Below are 20,304 nucleotides of genomic sequence, written 5' to 3'. Positions count from 1 at the left end.
TCTCTCTCTCTCTCTCTCTCTACGTATAGTTAAGCTACAATACTCCTCACGTAAATGGAGCAATACTTTATTCTTGTATTAACGTTATTCATCTATCAGCCTAAGTTTACCAGCGTGTCTTTCTATATACTTAAGATGTCTTTCCGCCTCGACGCTCCTGCACTCCATTGGTAAAAACTGCAACAATCCTCGTGTACATATTGCACTACTTTCATCTTGTATTAAGTGCCTAAGCATGAGTTTTCTTGTGTCTCTCTATACACTTAAGAGCTTTTCCTACCTCGACACTGCCATGCTTCCCTGCATCATGCCGCCCTGGCCAGGATAAACACCTCAGTTATCTTCCTCTGCATGTATAAAAATACTTTATATTTGTATTAATCCAAGTATTTAGGCGTGTGTTTCCTTGTCTCTCTCTACACCAGTGGCTCTTAACCTTGTTGCAGGTACTGAACCCTGCAAGTTGAGAACCACTGCCCTACACACTTAAGTCTTTTTCCCGCTTTGACGCTGCCACGCCCCGCTGCACCACGCCGCCTTAAAGTAGAAAGTCAAACTGAAAGAAATTTAAAAGAAAATTTAAAAAATACAAATATTGCAAAAAAATTGTAAAAAAAAAAAAAAGGTATTTTATGTTGAGATTAGAATGTAAAAGAAAAGAATTTATTTAAAAAATACAAATAAGAAAATAAAAAAAATACTTTTGAATTTAGAGTAGAAACTAAAACAGAAGAAAAGGAAATATAAAAGACAAAAATTAAAAAAAATAAGTAAAAAAAAAACAATAAAAATGAAAAAAAAATTGAAATACAAAACAAAATGAAAAAAATAAAATGTCTAAAAAAAATTTACAAGAATAAGAAAAAAAATACATTGAAGAAAAAAAAAGAAAATCTTATAGTTGTACGCTGTATTTGTAAGGTTAGAGTAAAAAAAAAATATATAAAATGTAAATCAGGAAAAAAAAACAAAAAAGAGGTGAAGACGACTGAGAAGCCGCAACGGTGACGAAGAACACGGGACTCGGAAGCGGAGTGAGAACACAAGAGAACACGAGACTCGGAGGTAAAAAATAACACGATGGAAAGGCTGAGGCGTTGAAGAACACGGGACTCAAACGTGGAGTGAAGACGAAGAACGCGCGACTTCCAGGCGGAGTGAACACGAAGAACACGCGACTCGCAGGGGGAGTGAACACGTTGAGGAACACGCCACTCGGCACGGACTGAACAAAATGAAGAACACGTGACTCGCAGGCGAAGTGAACACTTTAAAGAACTCGGGACTCGGAGGTGGAATGAACATGAAGAACACGCCACTCGGAGGCGAAGCGAAGACAATCCAGTCACCAGGAGAACACGAGAGTCTTAAGATTATAATGAACGCAGTCTTGTGTGTGTGTGTGTGTGTGTGTGTGTGTGTGTGTGTGTGTGTGTGTGTGTGTGTGTGTGTGTGTGTGTGTGTGTGTGTTTGTGTGTAGGAGTGAGTATACGAGATAACACAATCTCGTATTTCGGAGTGAGTATACGAGATAACACAATCTCGTATTTCATGTCAAAACGATAATATCAAACAAACTTATGAATAGCAAACAAGGAAGAGAGTACCAAACATCTGACACACACACACACACACACACACACACAGGAATTCATGTAAACACAATAAAAAAAAAATAAAGATCAGCCAAACACTTCCAAAACAATACAAGGCAACACAGAATCACCAGGGCTCCTTGAAAATCACAATTGAGACTCACAGAGAGACAGGGAGAGACTAAACATTTTGAAGTTCATGCACTCCTTCATTCTTTCGTCTCGCTTTTGTTGCTTCTCTCTCTCTCTCTCTCTCTCTCTCTCTCTCTCTCTCTCTCTCTCTCTCTCTCTCTCTCTCTCTCTCTGTAACACTATATTCATGTTTAAAGATTGAGAAAAGAGTAGGTGGAGGTTTTGAAATTATCGTAAAAATGAAAAAATGTGAGAGAATCCGTGAACTGTTACATGAAGTGGAGTGGTGATGCTAGTAGTAGTAGTAGTAGTAGTTGTAGTGGTGGTTATGTATTAGTTGTGTAAAGTAATAAGAATACTGCATGTTATGAAGGTAAATGTAATTAATAACAATGTTTTTTAGCAGCAATGAAAGCGTTGAGTACCACAACACTGCTTCTTAACACCACCACAACAACAACAACAACAACAACAGCTGCCACTGGACACACAACAACACTGTGAACTACCACCAGCAGACTAATACACATCACAATTCTATTACATATTCTTTTCCCCTCCCACGTACATCTCTGAGTCTCATCATCTATACGTTAAAATAACAAAATTAAAGTAAATCACTGGAAAAAAATAATTAAATAAATAAAGCTACAAACTAATATCAAAATAATGAAAATCAGAATCCATTTCAAGTACTAGGCGAGAAAATTATCACATTATTTCCTGCTCCTTGTACTGCTTAACCTTCTTATCTAGACGTAAAATTATCACATTATTTCCTGCTCCTTGTACTCCTTAACCTTCTTATCTAGACGTAAAATTATCACATTATTTCCTACTCCTTGTACTCCTTAACCTTCTTATCTAGACGTAAAATTATCACATTATTTCCTGCTCCTTGTACTGCTTAACCTTCTTATCTAGACGTAAAATTAGCACAATAAAATAAACCTCTGGCGTAAAATAAAAAATCAAATGAACAATACAAAGCTTAACAAGTTTTAGGCGGAGCAATTGTTATATTTTTTTTTCTAATTTCACGTGCCCCTCCACCTTATTATCTACAAGGCAAAATATCAAAGCAGGCCACAAAAATACGCAATAATTAACCAGGTAAGTAACATTTTCACTTCATTTACGCTGCAGCAAAGTTAATTAAGTTAATGACTGTTTACCTGAGCACCACTCTCACCTCACTGACCTTTTTCATCACTTAGCCTTCATTACATACAGAGCAGACTCTCTCTCTCTCTCTCTCTCTCTCTCTCTCTCTCTCTCTCTCTCTCTCTCTCTCTCTCTCTCTCTCTCTCTCTCTCTCTCTCTCTCTTTCTCTCTTGTGTGTAGTGTAGTGTGCAGTGTGTCTCTTGTGTGACTGTGTAGTGTAGGAAATCTTTTAAACTATCTATATATCTCTCTATCTATTTTTATATGTATGTATGTATGTATGTATCTATCTGTCTGTCGATCTGCCTATGTATCTAGGAATCAGCCTCTATATTCTACGTATTATAATAATGTATGATGCACGTCTATCCGATTCCAGCACAATTTTTTTTAGAAGCGGTAAACTCTTCCTTTACTGTCAAGTTGAGAGCACATTGTTGTACATCTGTGAGTCAGTAATCTTCTTCGCCCCATCAGTTAAGAGAGAGCCGCCTGAGGTGTGCTTTCCACTCACAAACTGACCTTTATATTTGAAAAAAACGGCTTGAGCTCGTCAGTGAGGGTTGCAACACTATCATTTCCTTGTGGTAGTTATTCCTCTTCAGAAAGCAATGATTGGTGTGTTAACATCAGCGGCTTCTTTCACTGATAAACTTGGGGAATTCCCTCTCTGATCTCTTACTTGCATATTACTAAGAGTTTGTCTGTTCTTATTTTGTCCACCTTACTAATGCAGGAGTTGAACAATGTATTCACTGTCACTGGCACACTCAGGAGTTCTCTTTGGCATCTTATTTCCACGTCCCTCCGGCTTTGTATTTATTCTTATTCTGTCCATCTTACTAACGCAAGAGTTAAGCAGTATCTTGACTCTCACATCTTTCACTAGCACACTCAGGAATTCTGCTTGATACTGTATTCCCACAGCCCTATGATTTTCTGCTTATTTCTATCTATATTCTGCGCACCTTACTAGCGCAAGAGTTCACCGGTATATTTACTCTTTCACCTTTCAATGGCAAACTTAAGAATTCTCTGTCTGATGTTCAATTTCCATCTCTCAACGATTTTCATCTTTTTATCTTGATCCTATAATGTCCGCTTTATTAATGCAAGAGATATCGTGTTTTCACATACCTAATAACTTTCATTTTATTCTTATTAATTGACTGTTCAACTCACTAACGCAAGAATTTAAAAAAATGTCCACTATTTCACCTCTTTCAGTGGCAAACTCTGGAACTCTTTTCATGATTCTAATTTTCTTGACCACCACCTTTAGCTATACACCACCTTTAGCTGAAGCCCCCTAATGCCTCAGCACTAACAGCCTAATTACTGTCTTATTCCTCTTGTGAAGGACTTCATGATTCCAGTGGTAGTTTAACAAGCACTGTGCTTCACTTGCTTCATCAACTTTGTGCCGCGTGAGGACATTCGCAGTATTGAAGAAAGAAAGCGTTTAATCCTTTCTGCACAATAAATTTCTGAACTTCCTCACATCCTTTAGCCGGAATCCGTAGAACAAATCCTTTATAATTAGTCAGAATATAACAAAGATGTAGCAAATCATAGCGGATGTTTAACTCCATATAATTTATAACTCCATGATGGAAGAAAATATATCGCAAATTTTAAATCCCTTAGTGGCATCCAGATCACAATGTTACTGAAAACGTACCACAACAAGTGTCCCAGGCTGAAACCACTCTGGAGCTGCCTGCCTGCTTCTGTCACGCCACACTCCCCATGAATGAATGTCTTTGAGGAGACATAACCACTCTGGAGCTGCCTGCCTGCTTCTGTCACGCCACACTCCCCATGAATGAATGTCTTTGAGGAGACATAACCACTCTGGAGCTGCCTGCCTGCTTCTGTCACGCCACACTCCCCATGAATGAATATCTTTGAGGAGATATGTTTCAAGACACATCCTCCAATTCTGGATTATATTTTCAATAATTTTCTTTAGGGACTGGCACATGAATGGGCCTTTGTTTCTGCCTTTGTTGCTCTTCACCAGTGCCCCTCTTACAAAAAAAAAATAAATAAATAAATAAAAATAAAAATCTTGAACTACTTGATTATAAAAACACTTCTTATGAACACTAACATTTGTGTTCTCCAGACTGTAAGGAAACGGATGTGTTATTCGTGAAAGCGTATCAGACAACGTGTCCTTGGATACACTCAGATGATTTTTTTGATTCCTTGGCAATGAAAACGCAAAAATTTTACATCTTATAAACTTTAAATCCTCTTGTGTCATCCATCTTATAATGAAACACATGCCTTATCACTGCTAACATACAACACGTCACACTACTTCACACAGACGATAAAAATAAAAAAAAATAAATAAAAATAAAATAGTAAAATCCTCTATCTTATGAACTTTAAATCCTGGTGTGTCATCCAGTTTATAATGAAGCAGAAGCATCATTACTGTTAACATACAAGCACACGTGTCACTACCTTCACACAGATGATAAAATAAAAACAAACATAAACATCGTAAAATCCAACATCCTACAAACTCTAAACCCTCTTATGGCATCACATTATCATTAAACCTCCACGGTGTTGCTGGAAACGTACAGAAACACGCGTCCTTCACCGCCCTCTCTTTTGTACCTCGGTCGCTTCTCGCCTAGGAGGTTCGATAAAGACTCCTCTCTCAGCGCTGGTCGCCTCATGGTCAGCCAGGAATGAACACTCGCGCACCACAACTTGTGGAATCAATCTACATATGGAATACTACTTTCCTTTTTCCTTTGCATCGTCTCAGCTTCAATACATTCCCACGTGGGCATAAAGGGAAGGTAAATAATGGTTGCAATGTTGCTGTGGATTCTGTTGCAGTTCCGTGAATTTGTCCAGCTGCATCCAGTGTGCCTTGACGGAGGTTTTATTTATTTATTTATTCTTTTTTTATGTATTTTTGTTCTTCTCTTCCTTCTCTTCCTAATTATATTTTTTTTTCTCCATCATGCGCTACTCTGCCATTCTGTGAGCTTCTCTTCATATGTTTTTATCTCTTCTCATATAATATTTCTGCTAATTGTTAGAGGTTTCTTTACTTTTTATATATTTTTCCTTCTCTTTCTCCTACTTATTCTTTTCTTTTTCCCACACTATCCCTTTATACTTTTAACTTCTCTTCCTACTCTTTTCTTTCTTCCTCATGTAACACTTCTGCTAACAACACACCACGGTCTAACTTATTCCACATAACTACTCAAATACGTTCTCCTCTATCCCAATTAATTATCTAGCCATTGTTTCTTTCGTTCCACTTAATTCACAAGTAACTGTCCAAAATATTAAAGAGCCATGTTCTCCTTTATCCCATCTAATCAACTGACCACCCTCCTGTATCCCATCTAACTACCCACTCACTGTCTCTTCTATCCTAACTAACTACTTTCCCTTATGTTCCATGTAACGAGGTAATGTCTCCTTTGTCTCACCTTTCTGACAAGCAAATGTTTCTTTTTTTTTCGAATTTAATTACCAAGCATTTCTCCTCTCTTCCACTTCAATGGATAATGTCTTTCCTATCCTAAATAATTTACTAGCTATAGTCTCCTCAATCCAGCTAGTCTCTTCTATTCACTCTACTTAACCACACTCAATAGTAAGCCAGTCTCTTTCACCCGACTTCTCGTAAACAAACAGGCCACTGTCTGCTCTCTCTCACCTAATCCAATCTTTACTCCATTAAATTAACCATCTTGCCAACAATTAAAATACCGCCCTCCCTATTTTTCCAGCCCAGTAGCATTAATGAAGGTAATCCCTACCCTCTCTAGTTATCGGTCTTTTTGTCACCATTCCCAGTTTTATGAAGGGCAAGGCGCGTGGCGATGGGCGGAGCTTCTGACCATCAAACTCAAGGGGTAAATATTGGCTAAGCTGAACCCTGGGAGGCTTAATCATCCCCATTATGTGCTGTGTGTAGTGGGCTTCTGATGTAGTGTAGTGAAATGAGTTGTTGTTTGTTGGGGTTTGTACTACAAGTGTTACTGGGTGGTGGTGGTGGTGGTGGTGGGTGATGATGGTGGTATTAGTAGTAGTAATAGTAATAGTAGTAGTAGTAACACTGATGTATGTTTCATATTTTTTTTCACTGTAGAATGAATAAATTATTTTTATTGTGTGTGTGTGTGTGTGTGTGTGTGTGTGTGTGTGTGTGTGTGTGTGTGTGTGTGTGTGTGTGTGTGCATGTATGTGTGGTTTGAGGCACTCTCTCTCTCTCTCTCTCTCTCTCTCTCTCTCTCTCTCTCTCTCTCTCTCTCTCTCTCTCTCTCTCTCTCTCTCTTCCCTTTATTCGAATCTCCTATACAAATAACTAGACTAGAAATGGTGTCAAATTGTAGATCTTTGGGACAGAATACTAATATCGGAAAACTTCCCCCATGGAATGCTAGCGAAAGGTGACTGTAGCGATGAAAAGGTTTAATGCATTGTACAAATCAAGTTCTGTAGCACAGAAAGGACAATATCAACTTCTTATTCTCTCTTTCCTGTGCCCATGTAAGCAATTCTTAACAGTGTTCTGAATGGAGACGTAGGTGTTAAAGGCAACACAGGTCAGGAAATGAGCTCTTTATTCCTGACTAGTAATTTCATAGGAAGAACAATACTAACTACCTATTCTCTCTTTCCTGTGTCCATGAAAGCAATTCTTAACAGTGTTCTGGATGAAGATACAAGTGGTAAAGGCAACACAGGTCAGGAAATGAGAGTTTTATTCCTGACTGGTAATTTCGTAGGAAGGATAATACTAACTACCTATTCTCTCTTTCTTGTGTCCATGGAAGCACTAGTTTCTGTTAATTCAAAACGTTTATCTTACTGAGTTGAGAGAGAGAGAGAGAGAGAGAGAGAGAGAGAGAGAGAGAGAGAGAGTGTGTGGTATTTAAGTTCCATGATTTCTAATTCAAATTTTCCTTTTCCCTTTCTCCTCTTTTTGCTCTTTTTTTCTTTTTTTTTTCTTCTTCTTCTTTTTCTCCTCCTCCTCCTCCTCCTCCTCCTCCTCCTCCACTTCACAATAATACCTAGTACACTCTTTTCTCTTTTTCCCTCCTCTCCCTCCTCTGCCCTTGTCTCCCTCTCTTCCCTCTTATTTATTCATGTCTCCCCTACGACGCCTTTTTTTTTCTCTCCTCCTCTCTCCTCTTCCTCTCCTCCCTTTCGTACACTTCCCTCTTTTAATCCCCAGACATTCATATTTCCTTCCAATTCTCTCTCTCTCTCTCTCTCTCTCTCTCTCTCTCTCTCTCTCTCTCTCTCTCTCTCTCTCTCTGTTCCGGGACAGCGGTGAATTGAGTTTACCCGCAGGACATTTATGTTTTATAATCCCTCAGGTCAGGACAGGAATGAGAGCGGATCTTCCATCAGCAAGCGAGGCAAGAGAGGCGTCCTTTGCTTCGCTCAAGTGGGATCTACGGGGCTCACTGCATTGCCTGACCCACGCTACCCAAGCTCTGCCCCTCCCTCACCTTGCTTCCCCCGCCACTGAATGGCAGAGACTCAGAAGTTGGCAGTGCACAGTCAATAGGGAACTTTACAGTATTGGGAATATTCATAAGTGGGGATAGGTGGAAATAATATTGTGTAGGTTTAGTTTATACGTTTGTATATTGACTGCCACGTTAAGTCTGATGCATTTTTATAGCTTCACTTGTTTTAAGTAAGGTCTTAAGAGCCTGCAAGGAATCTAGCGATATTTGTCATCTTCTTAGTTACCTACGTAATAACACACACACACACCAGAACACAAGATAATAATGCAAACTCCAAGAAGCTATCAGATTAAAAGCTTACGACCATTTAGCTATATAAGAAAAAAAAATAAGACCAGTGGCTATTAGGACATCAAGAACTTCAAACGCCCAGTGATTAATAAAACAAACTTCATCTGAGCAAATCGTCAAAATTGTGGCTTGAAAACATCCGTAGCATCACTGAACTAACGATAATACCAGCATGGAAAACCCCAATTGTTAAGAAATAAGCTAAGATTGTGATGGGCAGGGGAAGAAAGGAGAAAATTATCGGTAATATGAGACGCTGTAGCCTAGCAGTTCCTCTGTGCGCAGATAAAACAACAACAACAACAACAACATTAACTAAACACCTGCACGAAACAGTGACACTATTAAAATGAACATGAACAAGGAGACCAGTTGAAATGTTGAGGCCAAGAGAAGGTTGACAAGTGGTGATTGGAGACGCTGCATCCTGTTTCCTACTAGTTTCTCAATGCACAAATAATAAACAACGACTGAACAGATACGCAGAACACAGGGTGATCAGAAACACTGCGGCTTATTACCTTCCTTACTTCCTCTATGCGCAAGTAACAAGCAAGTAATGACTGAACAAATACGCAAAAATATGGGTTGACCAAAAACACGCCAGGCTGTTAACCTTTCAGTTCCTCTATGCACAAATAATAAATAAACAAAACACATGCACACAAAATAGTGACTAGTACATTACCAACATCGACAGGAAGACACGGGGAAGAGCAGGGAGGAAATATGACGCCTTCAAGGTGACTGGCAGGCGATTCCAACACCCCGCGGCTCTCCACGGCACAGTCTGCACCGCCGCCTCGCAGTTCTCACGACCACTGCACACAGTAATGTTACGGAGGCACAATTACCGGGGAAACTAACACACGGGCCGTCACCTTTACGTCACCACGAGATAATGAAGAGACGACCAAAAACTGAAGACTATCTTCGTTCAGTTCACAGCACACGGTATTGACACGGACGCACAAGTACTAAGGAAACTAGTAAGCGGCCCGCTGTCTTGACGTAAACACGCGGCAGTGGCGAGGCGAGCAGGACTATAAGGCGGCTGAGAGTTACAGATCCAGTGTCTCAGTTCGGAGGTTCATTGTTTGGAGTATTGTTCACGCAGCTGAGCCAAATGTCCACGGTCTCACAGTGCGGGAAATATCTATCGTACTCTTTAGTGTGTAGGAGAATAAGTGAATAAAGGATGAGGTGTAATACAAGATCTCCAGGAGACGTACTTATATTCAATGGCTTTTATTGTCACATGAGACTAACCCGCGCTGATTCGAGTCATACATTGAAGCGTTACGTTGCCAGATTCGCCACGGAACATTAATCCAAGACGTGTGTGTGTGTGTGTGTGTGTGTGTGTGTGTGTGTATGTGACAGAGAGAGAGAGAGAGAGAGAGAGAGAGAGAAAGAGAGAGAGAGAGAGAGAGAGAGAGAGAGAGAGAGAGACTGCATGATTTCTATTCGAATGATTTTTCTTTAACTTTTATTTATTTATTTATCTATTTTCATTTATCTATTTATTTATTCTTTGGCTGGGTAAACACTCAGTGCCACCACCACCACTGCGATTTGTGGCGGTGTGTTTCGGGTATTGCCAACATAATCATCATCATAATCTCCTCATCTTTCTTTTCCTCTTCCTCCTCTTCTTCCTCCTCGTTCTCCTTTTCCTCCTCTTTATCATCATCAAATTATCTTCCTCTTCCGCCTCCTCATCATCAAAAATTTGTTTATCTCCTCTTCCTTCTCTTCTTCCTCCTCTTTCTCCTCCTCCTCTCTCTCTCTCTCTCATCTCCTCCTCACCATCATCATAATCTCCATCTTTCTCATCACAATCACCACAACCTCCTCCTCCTCCTCCTCCTCCTCACCACCACCACCACCACCATCATAATCTATTTCCGGTAATACTGCAGTACAAATGTCTTCCAAACATCCTATCCGCATCATCATTTCTGTCTATTCCAGGTCACCCAAGCAACACTTCTCTCTTCTCTCCAACTCTAATGGTTCTGTCAGCACTGTCTTGTTTTACCATCCTTTCGTTGACATTCTGCTTTCCTAATTGTCTGTGTATCACTGTCTCTGCGCTTACTGTGCCCTGAGTATGTCGACTTACTTCTTCAATGTGCTATCACCATCAAGAAGCGGAGTTGGGATTCGCTTAAATGGACATGCCGTTACTCTCTATATATGACGAGGACAGACGAGACCACGAGCAAATATACCGGGTCAGTTTCACAGTCTCTTCGTAAGCTATTCAAACGAAACACTCCTCTTATTTGTTCCGGAGCTTACCAACTTAAGAAGCGTTTTTGGTTGATAGCTTATGAAAAGACTGGAACTGATCCTTTTGCCTTACCAGCTCCAATTTTCGGTACTCTCCCAAACGAAAAGCAGTGTGCAAAGTTGATTGTGGAACCTGACGACGGCTAAAGTACTTTTGTTGGTCAGCTAGCAAGAGGAAAAAGGGTGACTCTGGAACTGGCCTGTCAGCAATAAGGCGGTAGTTTGAAGGGTTGGATTGGATGGGGACGATAGGTGGAAATAGGTAGGTGTGTTTCGTACAGGGACCGCCACGTGCAGACCTGATGGCTTCTTACAACTTTCCTTATTTTCTTATGCTCTCATGTTCTTTTAAGGAGGAGGAGGAGAAGTGGTCAGACTTTCTCGCCTTCCACCTCCCTGGAATGCGTCTTCTGAGCGTCTGTAACCCTTTTCACCCTTTTGACACATCTTTTAATCACTAACCACTCCGAGATATATTTTCTTCTAAATTGCAAAATCTTTTTTTTTTTTTTTTAATGCCTTCCCTTTCCTGTAGATGATTATGAGGAGAACATACATTGTTTTCAGTGTTATGAATTGTTGCATACTGCAGTGGAAGGGCAGCAGGGTGTTGCGTCATGGCCTTCCCACTTCCCAGTTTTCTTATCTTGACTGGTGCGAGGTCGTCACGGTGGCCTGTGCTTTTACTGACGGCATGGCGTATTTCTTCACTCATTACATGGTCTAGGTAATTAATATTCAGGATTTATGTTTATTACACCGGTGCGAACAAGACAAAAATTTTACGTTACACAGTTTTGATAAAGAATAATTCGAGTAGGTGGGAAATATTAAGGAATTTTCTATTACATCAATGAAAATAAATAGAAAAATCGTTAAGTACATTTTTTTTCTTAGGAATAACATATTTTAGTCTATTTCTTTTCAATATATTTTAATCTTCCTTTCTGAAATTACCTATTTTTTTTCCTTTCCAGAAAATAATCCCTCGAATTTCTTTTTGCTCCTTAGGGGTTTAACTGAACGGTTCCAAATAATTTCTTTATATATATTTTTTTTTTCATGTGTGTGTGTCTGTGTGTGTGTGTGTGTGTGTGTGTGTGTGTGTAGGTAAGTAAGTAAAGTTTATTGCTTTATAATATTAATACAAGAATTACTGTAACCTTTGCATTTTGTAGCAAAGTGTGTTGAGCCGCAGCTCGTGCAGACTTGCTTGAGTTGAGCCATTGTCACACAGAGAGCAATCACGCTTTGATGTGAATGATCGTTTTCAAAGATATACATAATCACACACAAAAAGATATAAATTAACGTTAATTACATGCATACACATACATACACATTGTTACCATCAGGCGGGTGAAAGCAGTTGTTGTTGTGCAAGCGAGTTTGTCAATGAGGAAGGAAAGGAGCTGGCGGTGAGGGCGAGGATCAGGACGAGGCCTAAGTCAGCGAGTTTCTTGTACGGTTGGTGTTGAGATAATGTTGATGTAAGGAGATGAAGGATGCTTGCTATGACATGAGGCTGAGATGAAGCCGCCCTTAACGCCGTCGCTAATGGATGACGATGGACAGGGCAGGAAGCCAGGCACTAGCTGAGGACGACAGGGACACTTTGCTGAGGACACTCGTGCAGGGAGGACGTGTGTCGGTGCAGAGACAGAAGTAGATAGACCTACCTAGAGCACCTGTCAGAAAGGGCGTGCGCGTTACTTAACGATTACCCAAGACCCAAACACGTTTTGACCGAATTCAAGCGGATCCCACCGGATTCAATCGGAATCAATAAATGATTCGTATCATCGTGTAGGTCTGAATCAACCTTTGCCGCCTGCTGGCGGTAATACACACACACACACACACACACACACACACACACACACACGTATACATATACACACACATACACAAATACATATACTTACATATACACTTAAGCATACATACATACATATACACATACATATACATACACGTACATATACACACATACATACATACATACATATACATGAGTAATATAACTGGAACATTTGTGGGAAACAATAATAATTTCAACAAAATAATAATAGCATAATGACTTACAGAATTATACTTCTATTTAGATATAACACATTAGTAATAGTAAATAGTGACATTATCTACAGCAATAAATGAAGAAAAAGATTGAATTACAATTGATATTATATATTTTATAAAGATAATAAATGTTTTTTTTTTTACTTTTTTTAATATCTATAAGCAGCAGCAGCAGCAGCAGCAGCAGCAGCAGCAGCAGCTACTACTACTACTACTACTACTACTACTACTACTCACATATCTATAGGTGTTAGCGTTGACCATACTGTTTGATGCAGTCTCCCTGAAGATTCTTGGGTCATTTCTCAACAACCTGAAGGCTTTCCTGGTGGCAGATTGTGCTACATTACAATCAAGACATCATTAACAATAGCATCATCAATATTTTCATTCATTTTCAACTTCTTTTATATCACCAGATCTGTCACGTCACTAATTACTTTTTGTAATGTCATTATTCTATCAAGTACTTTCCAGCTCTCCTACATTTCCTCAACAGTTTAATATTTTCCAAGCCTCCTTTACTTTCTCTATTTATTTATCCATCTGTTTATTCCTGTCCTTGTATTTCCTCCATCCATGCTCCAACCCTCTGATTCTTCCCTTGTCCTCTTCCTCTTCCTCACACACTCCATCACTCCATCCTCTATCTGTTTCCACCTTGAATGTTCTAATTTTCTTTCTCTCATCTTGTCTCCTTCACATACTCCATCCCTCATTTATTTCCATCCTTGCATGTTTAAGTCTTCTTATTCCCTTCCTATCCTCTCCCTCACACACTCCATCACTCCATCCTTTATTTGTTTCCATCTTTACTTGTTCAAATTCTCTCATTCACCTCTTATCCCTTCCGTCACAGACTCCATCACTCCATCCTTGCCTGCTCTTATTCTCTTATTCTCTTCTCATCCTTTCCCTAACAAGTTCCAACACCCTTACACTTCAGTGGAGGTCAAACTCTCTAACCCATAGCTTTCAACACCCAGCCTGCACATTCCAGATGCTGTCACACATCCCTCCTGTCTCCCAAACACTGTCACACATCCCTCCTGCCTCCCACAGAAGGGTTTCATATCCCCTACTACAGTGCCCAGCATTCCTGGAAGTCCTATCTTCCGGCTCCCACAGAAGGGTTTCACATCCCCTACTACAGTGCCCAGCATTCCTGGAAGTCCTATCTTGTCTTCGAATGTTCTGTAGTGCATGGTCTGGATCCCACCGAGGTACACGTGGCATTTCTGCTCCGTCATGTCCAGCAGCTGCTTTCGAACCTGTGTAGGGAGAGGTGGTGGTGTTGTACTTTTCCCTGTGATGGACGTGGAGCTGGTGTTTCCAAGAGTGGTTTTCTTTGCAGTGTTGTCAGTGAAAGGGAATAAAGTTGAAGGTTAGGTTTACTTGAGTGTCTGATATCCTAAGACTTTTAGTAATAGCAGGTGGTGATGGTAGGAGTAGTGCTGTAATAATAATCCGTCTATTTATATGCCAGGCTGCCAGTCCCACAGGAGGTGGTCCAGACAAAGCACCACACACTTATATACATATCATTAAGAAGAAGAAGAAGAAGAAGAAGAAGAAGAAGAAGAAGAAGAAGAAGAAGAAGAAGAAGAAGAAGAAGAAGAAGAAGAAGAAGAAGAAGAAGAAGAAGAAGAAGAAGAAGAAGGTTCCTGCAACAAGCAAGAAAAGTAAGATCGCGGTGTGCCAGTGTCAAGCGACCAAACGCCTGGCAAACAATCGCCACAGATATCTAAAGTTGCTAGTAAACTCATTGACTTTATGGGATGAACTTTACAAAGTAACTCAGGAGAGGTAATACTAATACTACAGTTCTGTAGCCAGACCCCATCTCGAATAATGCGTGCGTGGAAAAGTTGGAGGGAACACAGCGGAGAATAAGAGAGATGGTTACTATACTATTCATCACTCAAACTAAAACAATAATCGCAGCATTCTTAAAACAACTGCTAAAAGCAAAACATTCCTCCTTAATCGGATCGTTAACCCTTTGACTTCCACTAGGTGCGCCTTTCGCTAATCACCAGTCAATCTGAGACACCTTTACTCGATCGACAGCCATTTTGAACTGGAAAGAAATTGCAAAATGTATTCTTTCATCGCTAACTTTTTCATAGATGCTTATAAAGACTTCACGCATTGCCTCTAGTGCTGCTAATTGTTTGGTGACTCAGTGAAAGGTTAACGTAACTCACTAACATCCAAGTGTCGATGACCTTCACCTGTTACGCGTCACTCACTTTATATCCGACAGTGTAGTAGGCCACAAATATCCTCGTTGTGGCCAGCAGATCTGTTGCTGTTTGTTCATCCTTTGTGTTCCTCTCTCTTAGTGTGTGTTAGATATTTGTGGTCTGCTGTCGTTAGTTCTTCTTTGTGTTCCTTTGTCTTTCTCTTCCTCCTCCTCCTCTCCCTAAAAGACATCTGGAGCGTGTTGACACAAGCTGAAGAGAAGCAAGAGTAGAAAGAAGATGAAGTTGAGGAGGAGGAGGAGGAGGAGGAGGAGGAGGAGGAGGAGGAGAAGGAGGAGGAAATGAGATGCCTTTTTTTTTCCATATCTCTAATTTCCCCCCCTTCTCTCTCTCTCTCTCTCTCTCTCTCTCTCTCTCTCTCTCTCTCTCTCTCTCTCTCTCTCTCTCTCTCTCTCTCTCTCTCTCTCCCACACACACACAGGTAACCCAACCCTTGCCTTCCCTTCCCTTCCTCTACACTTTCTATCCCGGTGACTCAGTGTAGTGTACATACATATTTCGTATTTGTTCATTGGTAGGCTCAATAAACGGCAATGAAGCGTCAAAGTTTGTGTTAACGCGTCCATTGGTGGGTCGTTTGATGTGCGGGGGAATGGGACAATTCATACAGGCCTGGTAATTACAGGAGTTGTAATGATGACAGTAATGATAATAGTAATAGCAATAATGATAATGGTTGTTGTTGTTGTTGGTGGTAGTGGTGATGTGGTGGTGGGGGTGATGATACATCATTGGAAAAATACTATACACGTATGCACGACCTTGTTGCTACACACACACACACACACACACAGTAGGAAAAAAATGTTCAGTTGAATGATATAACTTTTTTCCTAATCTTTTCTTCTCAGCCTCATTAATTTGTACGCACGCACGGCTCTCTATTCAATGAAGCAGTTTTCCTACCTATATTTCTAACAAGAGGGACATCTGTCGTCTTTTTCTCGTGGTAGATGTCACTGGCTATGGCTGCCCTCTGACGTGACTCTTGGGACTGCCTTCTTCCTCTCCCCTTCCACATTCCCCACTCCTGTCTCTCTCCCACACCCTCTGCTTCTCATATCTCCTACACCTCCATCGCCGCCCCCCCGTCGTCTCTCTCTCTCTCTCTCTCTCTCTCTCTCTCTCTCTCTCTCTCTCTCTCTCTCACGGTCTTGTAGCTTTTATTCCTCCGCCCCCCTCTCTCTCCAGAAGCTAATCCGTAGATCAAGGAAATGATGAGCTCTCACCACCCTCGTCCTGCTCTGCGGATGATGTGTGTGTGTGTGTGTGTGTGTGGGACGTTGGAAGAGAAGAAAAAAAAAAAAGAAGTAACATACAAATAAAGACAAACACTTGAGGCAGTAGAGCCACAGCAAGCCAGCGTGAGTGTACGGCATCGTGGCATTAAACAACGGAGTGAAGGACACTCGTACTTGACCAAAACACATTTCTCTATAACTGCTCTTCTTATATACATTGTAAGCAGATTACCAAGAACATTTTATCCTTCCACATAAATAAAAAAAATAAAAAAAGTGAACAGACACTACCACCACCACCACCACCACCACACGGGATGGGACTCACAAAGGGGATGGAAAGTCACTACCTCACCAAACCTTCCTTTTATGAAGAAAACAGTAATAATCATAATTGGTTTCATTATTGAAAAGAATCATCAAAGTATATATCGCGGCATCAAGCACCGGACAGGCGGGATACCCCAGGTTCCCCACGCCTTTCAGAGCGTTGCAGCCGGTACCCTCTCCCCCTTCCGGCCCTCCCCTATGAATAACTAGATAAACTGGTAACATACCGAGAAAACAGAATGATAGTGGCTGCGTGAGCGAGCCCCAGCGTGTGGCGGAGGGCCAGCCACATCGACACTGTTGGCGTCTCTCGATGGACTCAGTGCTGTGTGAGTGAGTGCACGAAACTCAAAACAAACTCTAGAAACTAAGTGCTGTGGTGTCGCTGTTTTATTGCTTAAAAAGACACAGCAACATTCGTGACGTCCCTCCAGTAACCAGAGACGCAGAGTGCCTCACTCAGAAACACTCACAAACATCACGTTACTTTATTTCCCGCAACGGGTGAATTCTCCTGTAAATAGTGCTTTAATTGAACTCTCCCTCAAGCCTATTAATATAAAGCAAACTTAAATACAGTGTTCCTGCCGCTGGTACAACACAGCAACACAGCAGCGGAACATGCAGCGTTGTTCATCAGTTTTCTGTCCTTGACGTCTGCTATTACTTTCCGTGAACGTTTTTGTGTTTTGTGGTCTGATTCCATCAAATTATTGGACGGACTGACAGATCTGCCCTCAGCGCTCCACTGCAGTAGTAAAGAAAAGAAAAAAAGTGATATATGTACACAACATAAAGAAACAAGAAAGGCACCGCAAGACTTCATACCATATATTTCCGGTCACCAGTAATTGCATCACTGGCGTATAAATGTAAACTGGAAAATGTGGTAGAAGTTATTCTTACACTTACATAATAATACAGAAGAAATAAATAAAATGTTTTAATCAGAATCTTACACACACACACACACACACACACACACACACACACACACACACAGGTGTAATGGTGTGTTGTGTCGGTGATGGTGCAGCACGTGTGCCAGTCACTACACAACACAGGGGCGGGTTCCCACAGGCGGCTCCAGATCCGAGGACTGCCGACCGTTCTAAAGTTCTTGAATTTCCCCTACCACCATTTTCACTCCATGACTGATACTCCCATAACAGTCCACAGTACTTAACTTTATCTTATTATCGTTGTTAATATGAATATTCACATTGAAAACAATAGCAGTAATTCTTATTGAACTTTTGGTGCGGCACGAACACAGTTAGGGAAATACTGTGTTCAAATATATCTTCTTTACTCTCTATAGCTATGGGGTTCCCATGGTTCAGTGGATAGAGTGACAGTCTTTGGAACTATAGATGTAGGGCGCCAGCGTTCGAATCCCTATAAATCATACAAAAAATAAAAGAACATAAAAGATGGCCTGATAAAAATTATTAGCATCATAATAAACAGTATTTTTCTTTAATTAACGCGAACATAAGATGAGGAAATAGACAAACTTTACAGTTAATTTGTTGGGTCCTCGTGGCTTAGTGGGTAGAGTGATGCATTACAAGTTTGGCGGGAGGGAAGCATGGGTTCGAACCCCCACTCGGAACTTGGTAAAAATTTCACAGAGCATCCACTCCAAAACCATGTAATGGGGCTGCCCAGGGGAGCAAGGAAGGTGTTCTGACCTCTCATGCTTCCACCACTTGGACCCCCCTGGCAACTACAAAGACCACCAAACTGACACACTCAGTCTGTTAAGGTCAGATTAGGAGAGCTTAGGTTAGGTTAGGATAGGGTCAGTTCAGTGATCTATGTAACTGCCAGGGTCAGGAGCAAAGATCAGCAGAAACACTACCATCAGCAGATGGAAGAGGATGAAGCGGCAGCACTAACACCACCGAGGGAAAGATTAAAATTAAAAATATGTAATTACAATGAGAAAAATGAATTACAAGTAGAAAAATTGCAATTAAGAAAATAAGCGGCAACACTAACACCACCAGGGGAAGCATTAGAATTAGAATAAGTAGACTTAGGAAAATGTATTACAATAAAAAAAAATGAATCACAATTAAAAATATATTACAATTAAAAGAATAAAACTGAAGAAAATTAGAATTAGAATAATTAGAATTAGAATAATTAGAATTTTCTAGAATAATTAGAATTAGAAACAGAAGAATTATAATTTTAATTAGAAGGATAAGAAAAATTTGATTTAAAGAATTATAATTACAATTAGAAGAATTAAAATAAGAATTAGAATTAGAACAATTAGAACTGGAATCAAAAGAATTAAAGAATTAGAAACTACAACAGCATCAGAGCGGAAGCAGTATTTATGTATTTCTGGTGATCTGGCAGTCAAAAATTATAGGATAAGTGTCTTGAAACCTTCCTCTTGAAAGAGTTCAAGTCATAGGAAGGTGGAAATACAGACACAGGCAGGGAGTTCCAGGGTTTACCAGAGAACGAAATGAATGATTGAGAATACTGGATAACTATTGCATTAGAGAGGTGGACAGAATAAGGGTGTGAGAAAGCAAAAAGTCTTGTGCAGCGAGGCTGCGGGAAGAGGGAAGGCATGCAGTTAGCAAGATCAGAAGAGCAGTTGGCATGAAAATAGCGGTAGAAGATAGCAAAAGATGTAACAATGCGGCGATGAGAAAGAGACTAAAGACAGTCAGTTTGAAGAGAGGAGTTGATAAGACGAACAGCTTTTGATACCACCCTGTCTAAAAAAAGCGGTATGAGTGGAACTCCTCCTCCTCCCAGTACATGTAAAGCGTACTCCATATATGGGCGAATAAGGACGGATTCAGAGTTAGCAGCTGGGGGTCGTGACAAAAACTGGCGGAGACGTCTCAGAACACCTAACTTCATAGAAGCTGTTTTAGCTAGAGATGAGACGTGAAGTTTCAGTTTAGATTATAAGTAAAGGATAGACCGAAGATGTTCAGTGTAGAAGACGGGGACAGTTGAGCATCAATGAAGAAGAGGGGATAATTGTCTGGTAGGTTGTGTCGATTTGATAGATGGAGGAATTGAGTTTTTGAGACATTGAACAATACTTAATTTGCTCTGACCCAATCAGAAATATAAGAGATCAGAAGTCAGACGTTCTGTGACTTTCCTACGCGAACTGTTTACTTCCTGAAGGGTTGGACGTCTATGAAAAGACGTGGAAAAGTGCATTGTGGTATCATCAGCGTAGGAGTGGATAGGACAAGAAGCTTGGTTTATACCATTGATGAATAATAAGAAGAGAATGAGTGACAGGACAGAATCCTGAGGAACACCACTGTTAAGAGATTTAGGAGAAGAACAGTGACCGTTTACCACAGCAGTAATAGAACTTTCAGAAAGGAAACCTGAG

General features: G+C 40.5%; 2 protein-coding genes across 5 annotated transcripts in view; both read right to left on the bottom strand.

Moving 5' to 3' along the window:
- The window catches only part of LOC135100622 (uncharacterized), a 50,208-nt gene extending 40,464 nt beyond the window's left edge, over nt 1–9,744 (bottom strand). The window contains exon 1 of one of the 4 annotated variants that reach the window (XR_010268825.1): nt 9,399–9,744. Coding sequence is in view for 1 of the 4 variants with exons in the window: in XM_064003682.1 (XP_063859752.1) it covers nt 9,399–9,404 (6 nt within the window). In the remaining 3 variants the exon portion in view is untranslated. The remainder of the gene's footprint in view (nt 1–9,398) is intronic. The other 3 variants (XR_010268824.1, XR_010268823.1, XM_064003682.1) reach the window with 3 other exon arrangements.
- A 2,366-nt stretch (nt 9,745–12,110) lies between these two features.
- LOC135100621 (uncharacterized) lies at nt 12,111–15,534 on the bottom strand. Its single transcript, XM_064003681.1, has 4 exons — nt 15,337–15,534; nt 14,138–14,355; nt 13,322–13,409; nt 12,111–12,600 (listed from the first exon to the last, which is right to left on the bottom strand). The coding sequence occupies exons 2-4, from the start codon at nt 14,332–14,334 to the stop codon at nt 12,454–12,456; spliced, it is 432 nt and encodes a 143-aa protein (XP_063859751.1). The 5' UTR covers nt 14,335–14,355; nt 15,337–15,534; the 3' UTR covers nt 12,111–12,453.
- Between the last annotated feature and the right edge of the window lie 4,770 nt (nt 15,535–20,304).

The sequence above is a fragment of the Scylla paramamosain genome, chromosome 5 (genome assembly GCF_035594125.1).
Source record: "Scylla paramamosain isolate STU-SP2022 chromosome 5, ASM3559412v1, whole genome shotgun sequence".
Taxonomy (NCBI): Eukaryota; Metazoa; Arthropoda; class Malacostraca; order Decapoda; family Portunidae; genus Scylla; species Scylla paramamosain.
Note: the sequence above shows the minus strand (reverse complement) of the source record. Positions and strands in the feature narration are given on the sequence as shown.

Bases quoted from the DNA above. Each gene is read 5' to 3' on its own strand.
- LOC135100621 (XM_064003681.1), bottom strand. From the start codon at position 14,334: ATGACGGAGCAGAAATGCCACGTGTACCTCGGTGGGATCCAGACCATG. The intron at 13,410-14,137 runs GCAGGAGGGATG...ATCTGCCACCAG, and splicing joins ATGAAACCCTTCTGTGGGAG to GAAAGCCTTCAGGTTGTTGA. The intron at 12,601-13,321 runs GTGAGTAGTAGT...TGTCGTCCTCAG, and splicing joins ACGCTAACACCTATAGATAT to CTAGTGCCTGGCTTCCTGCC.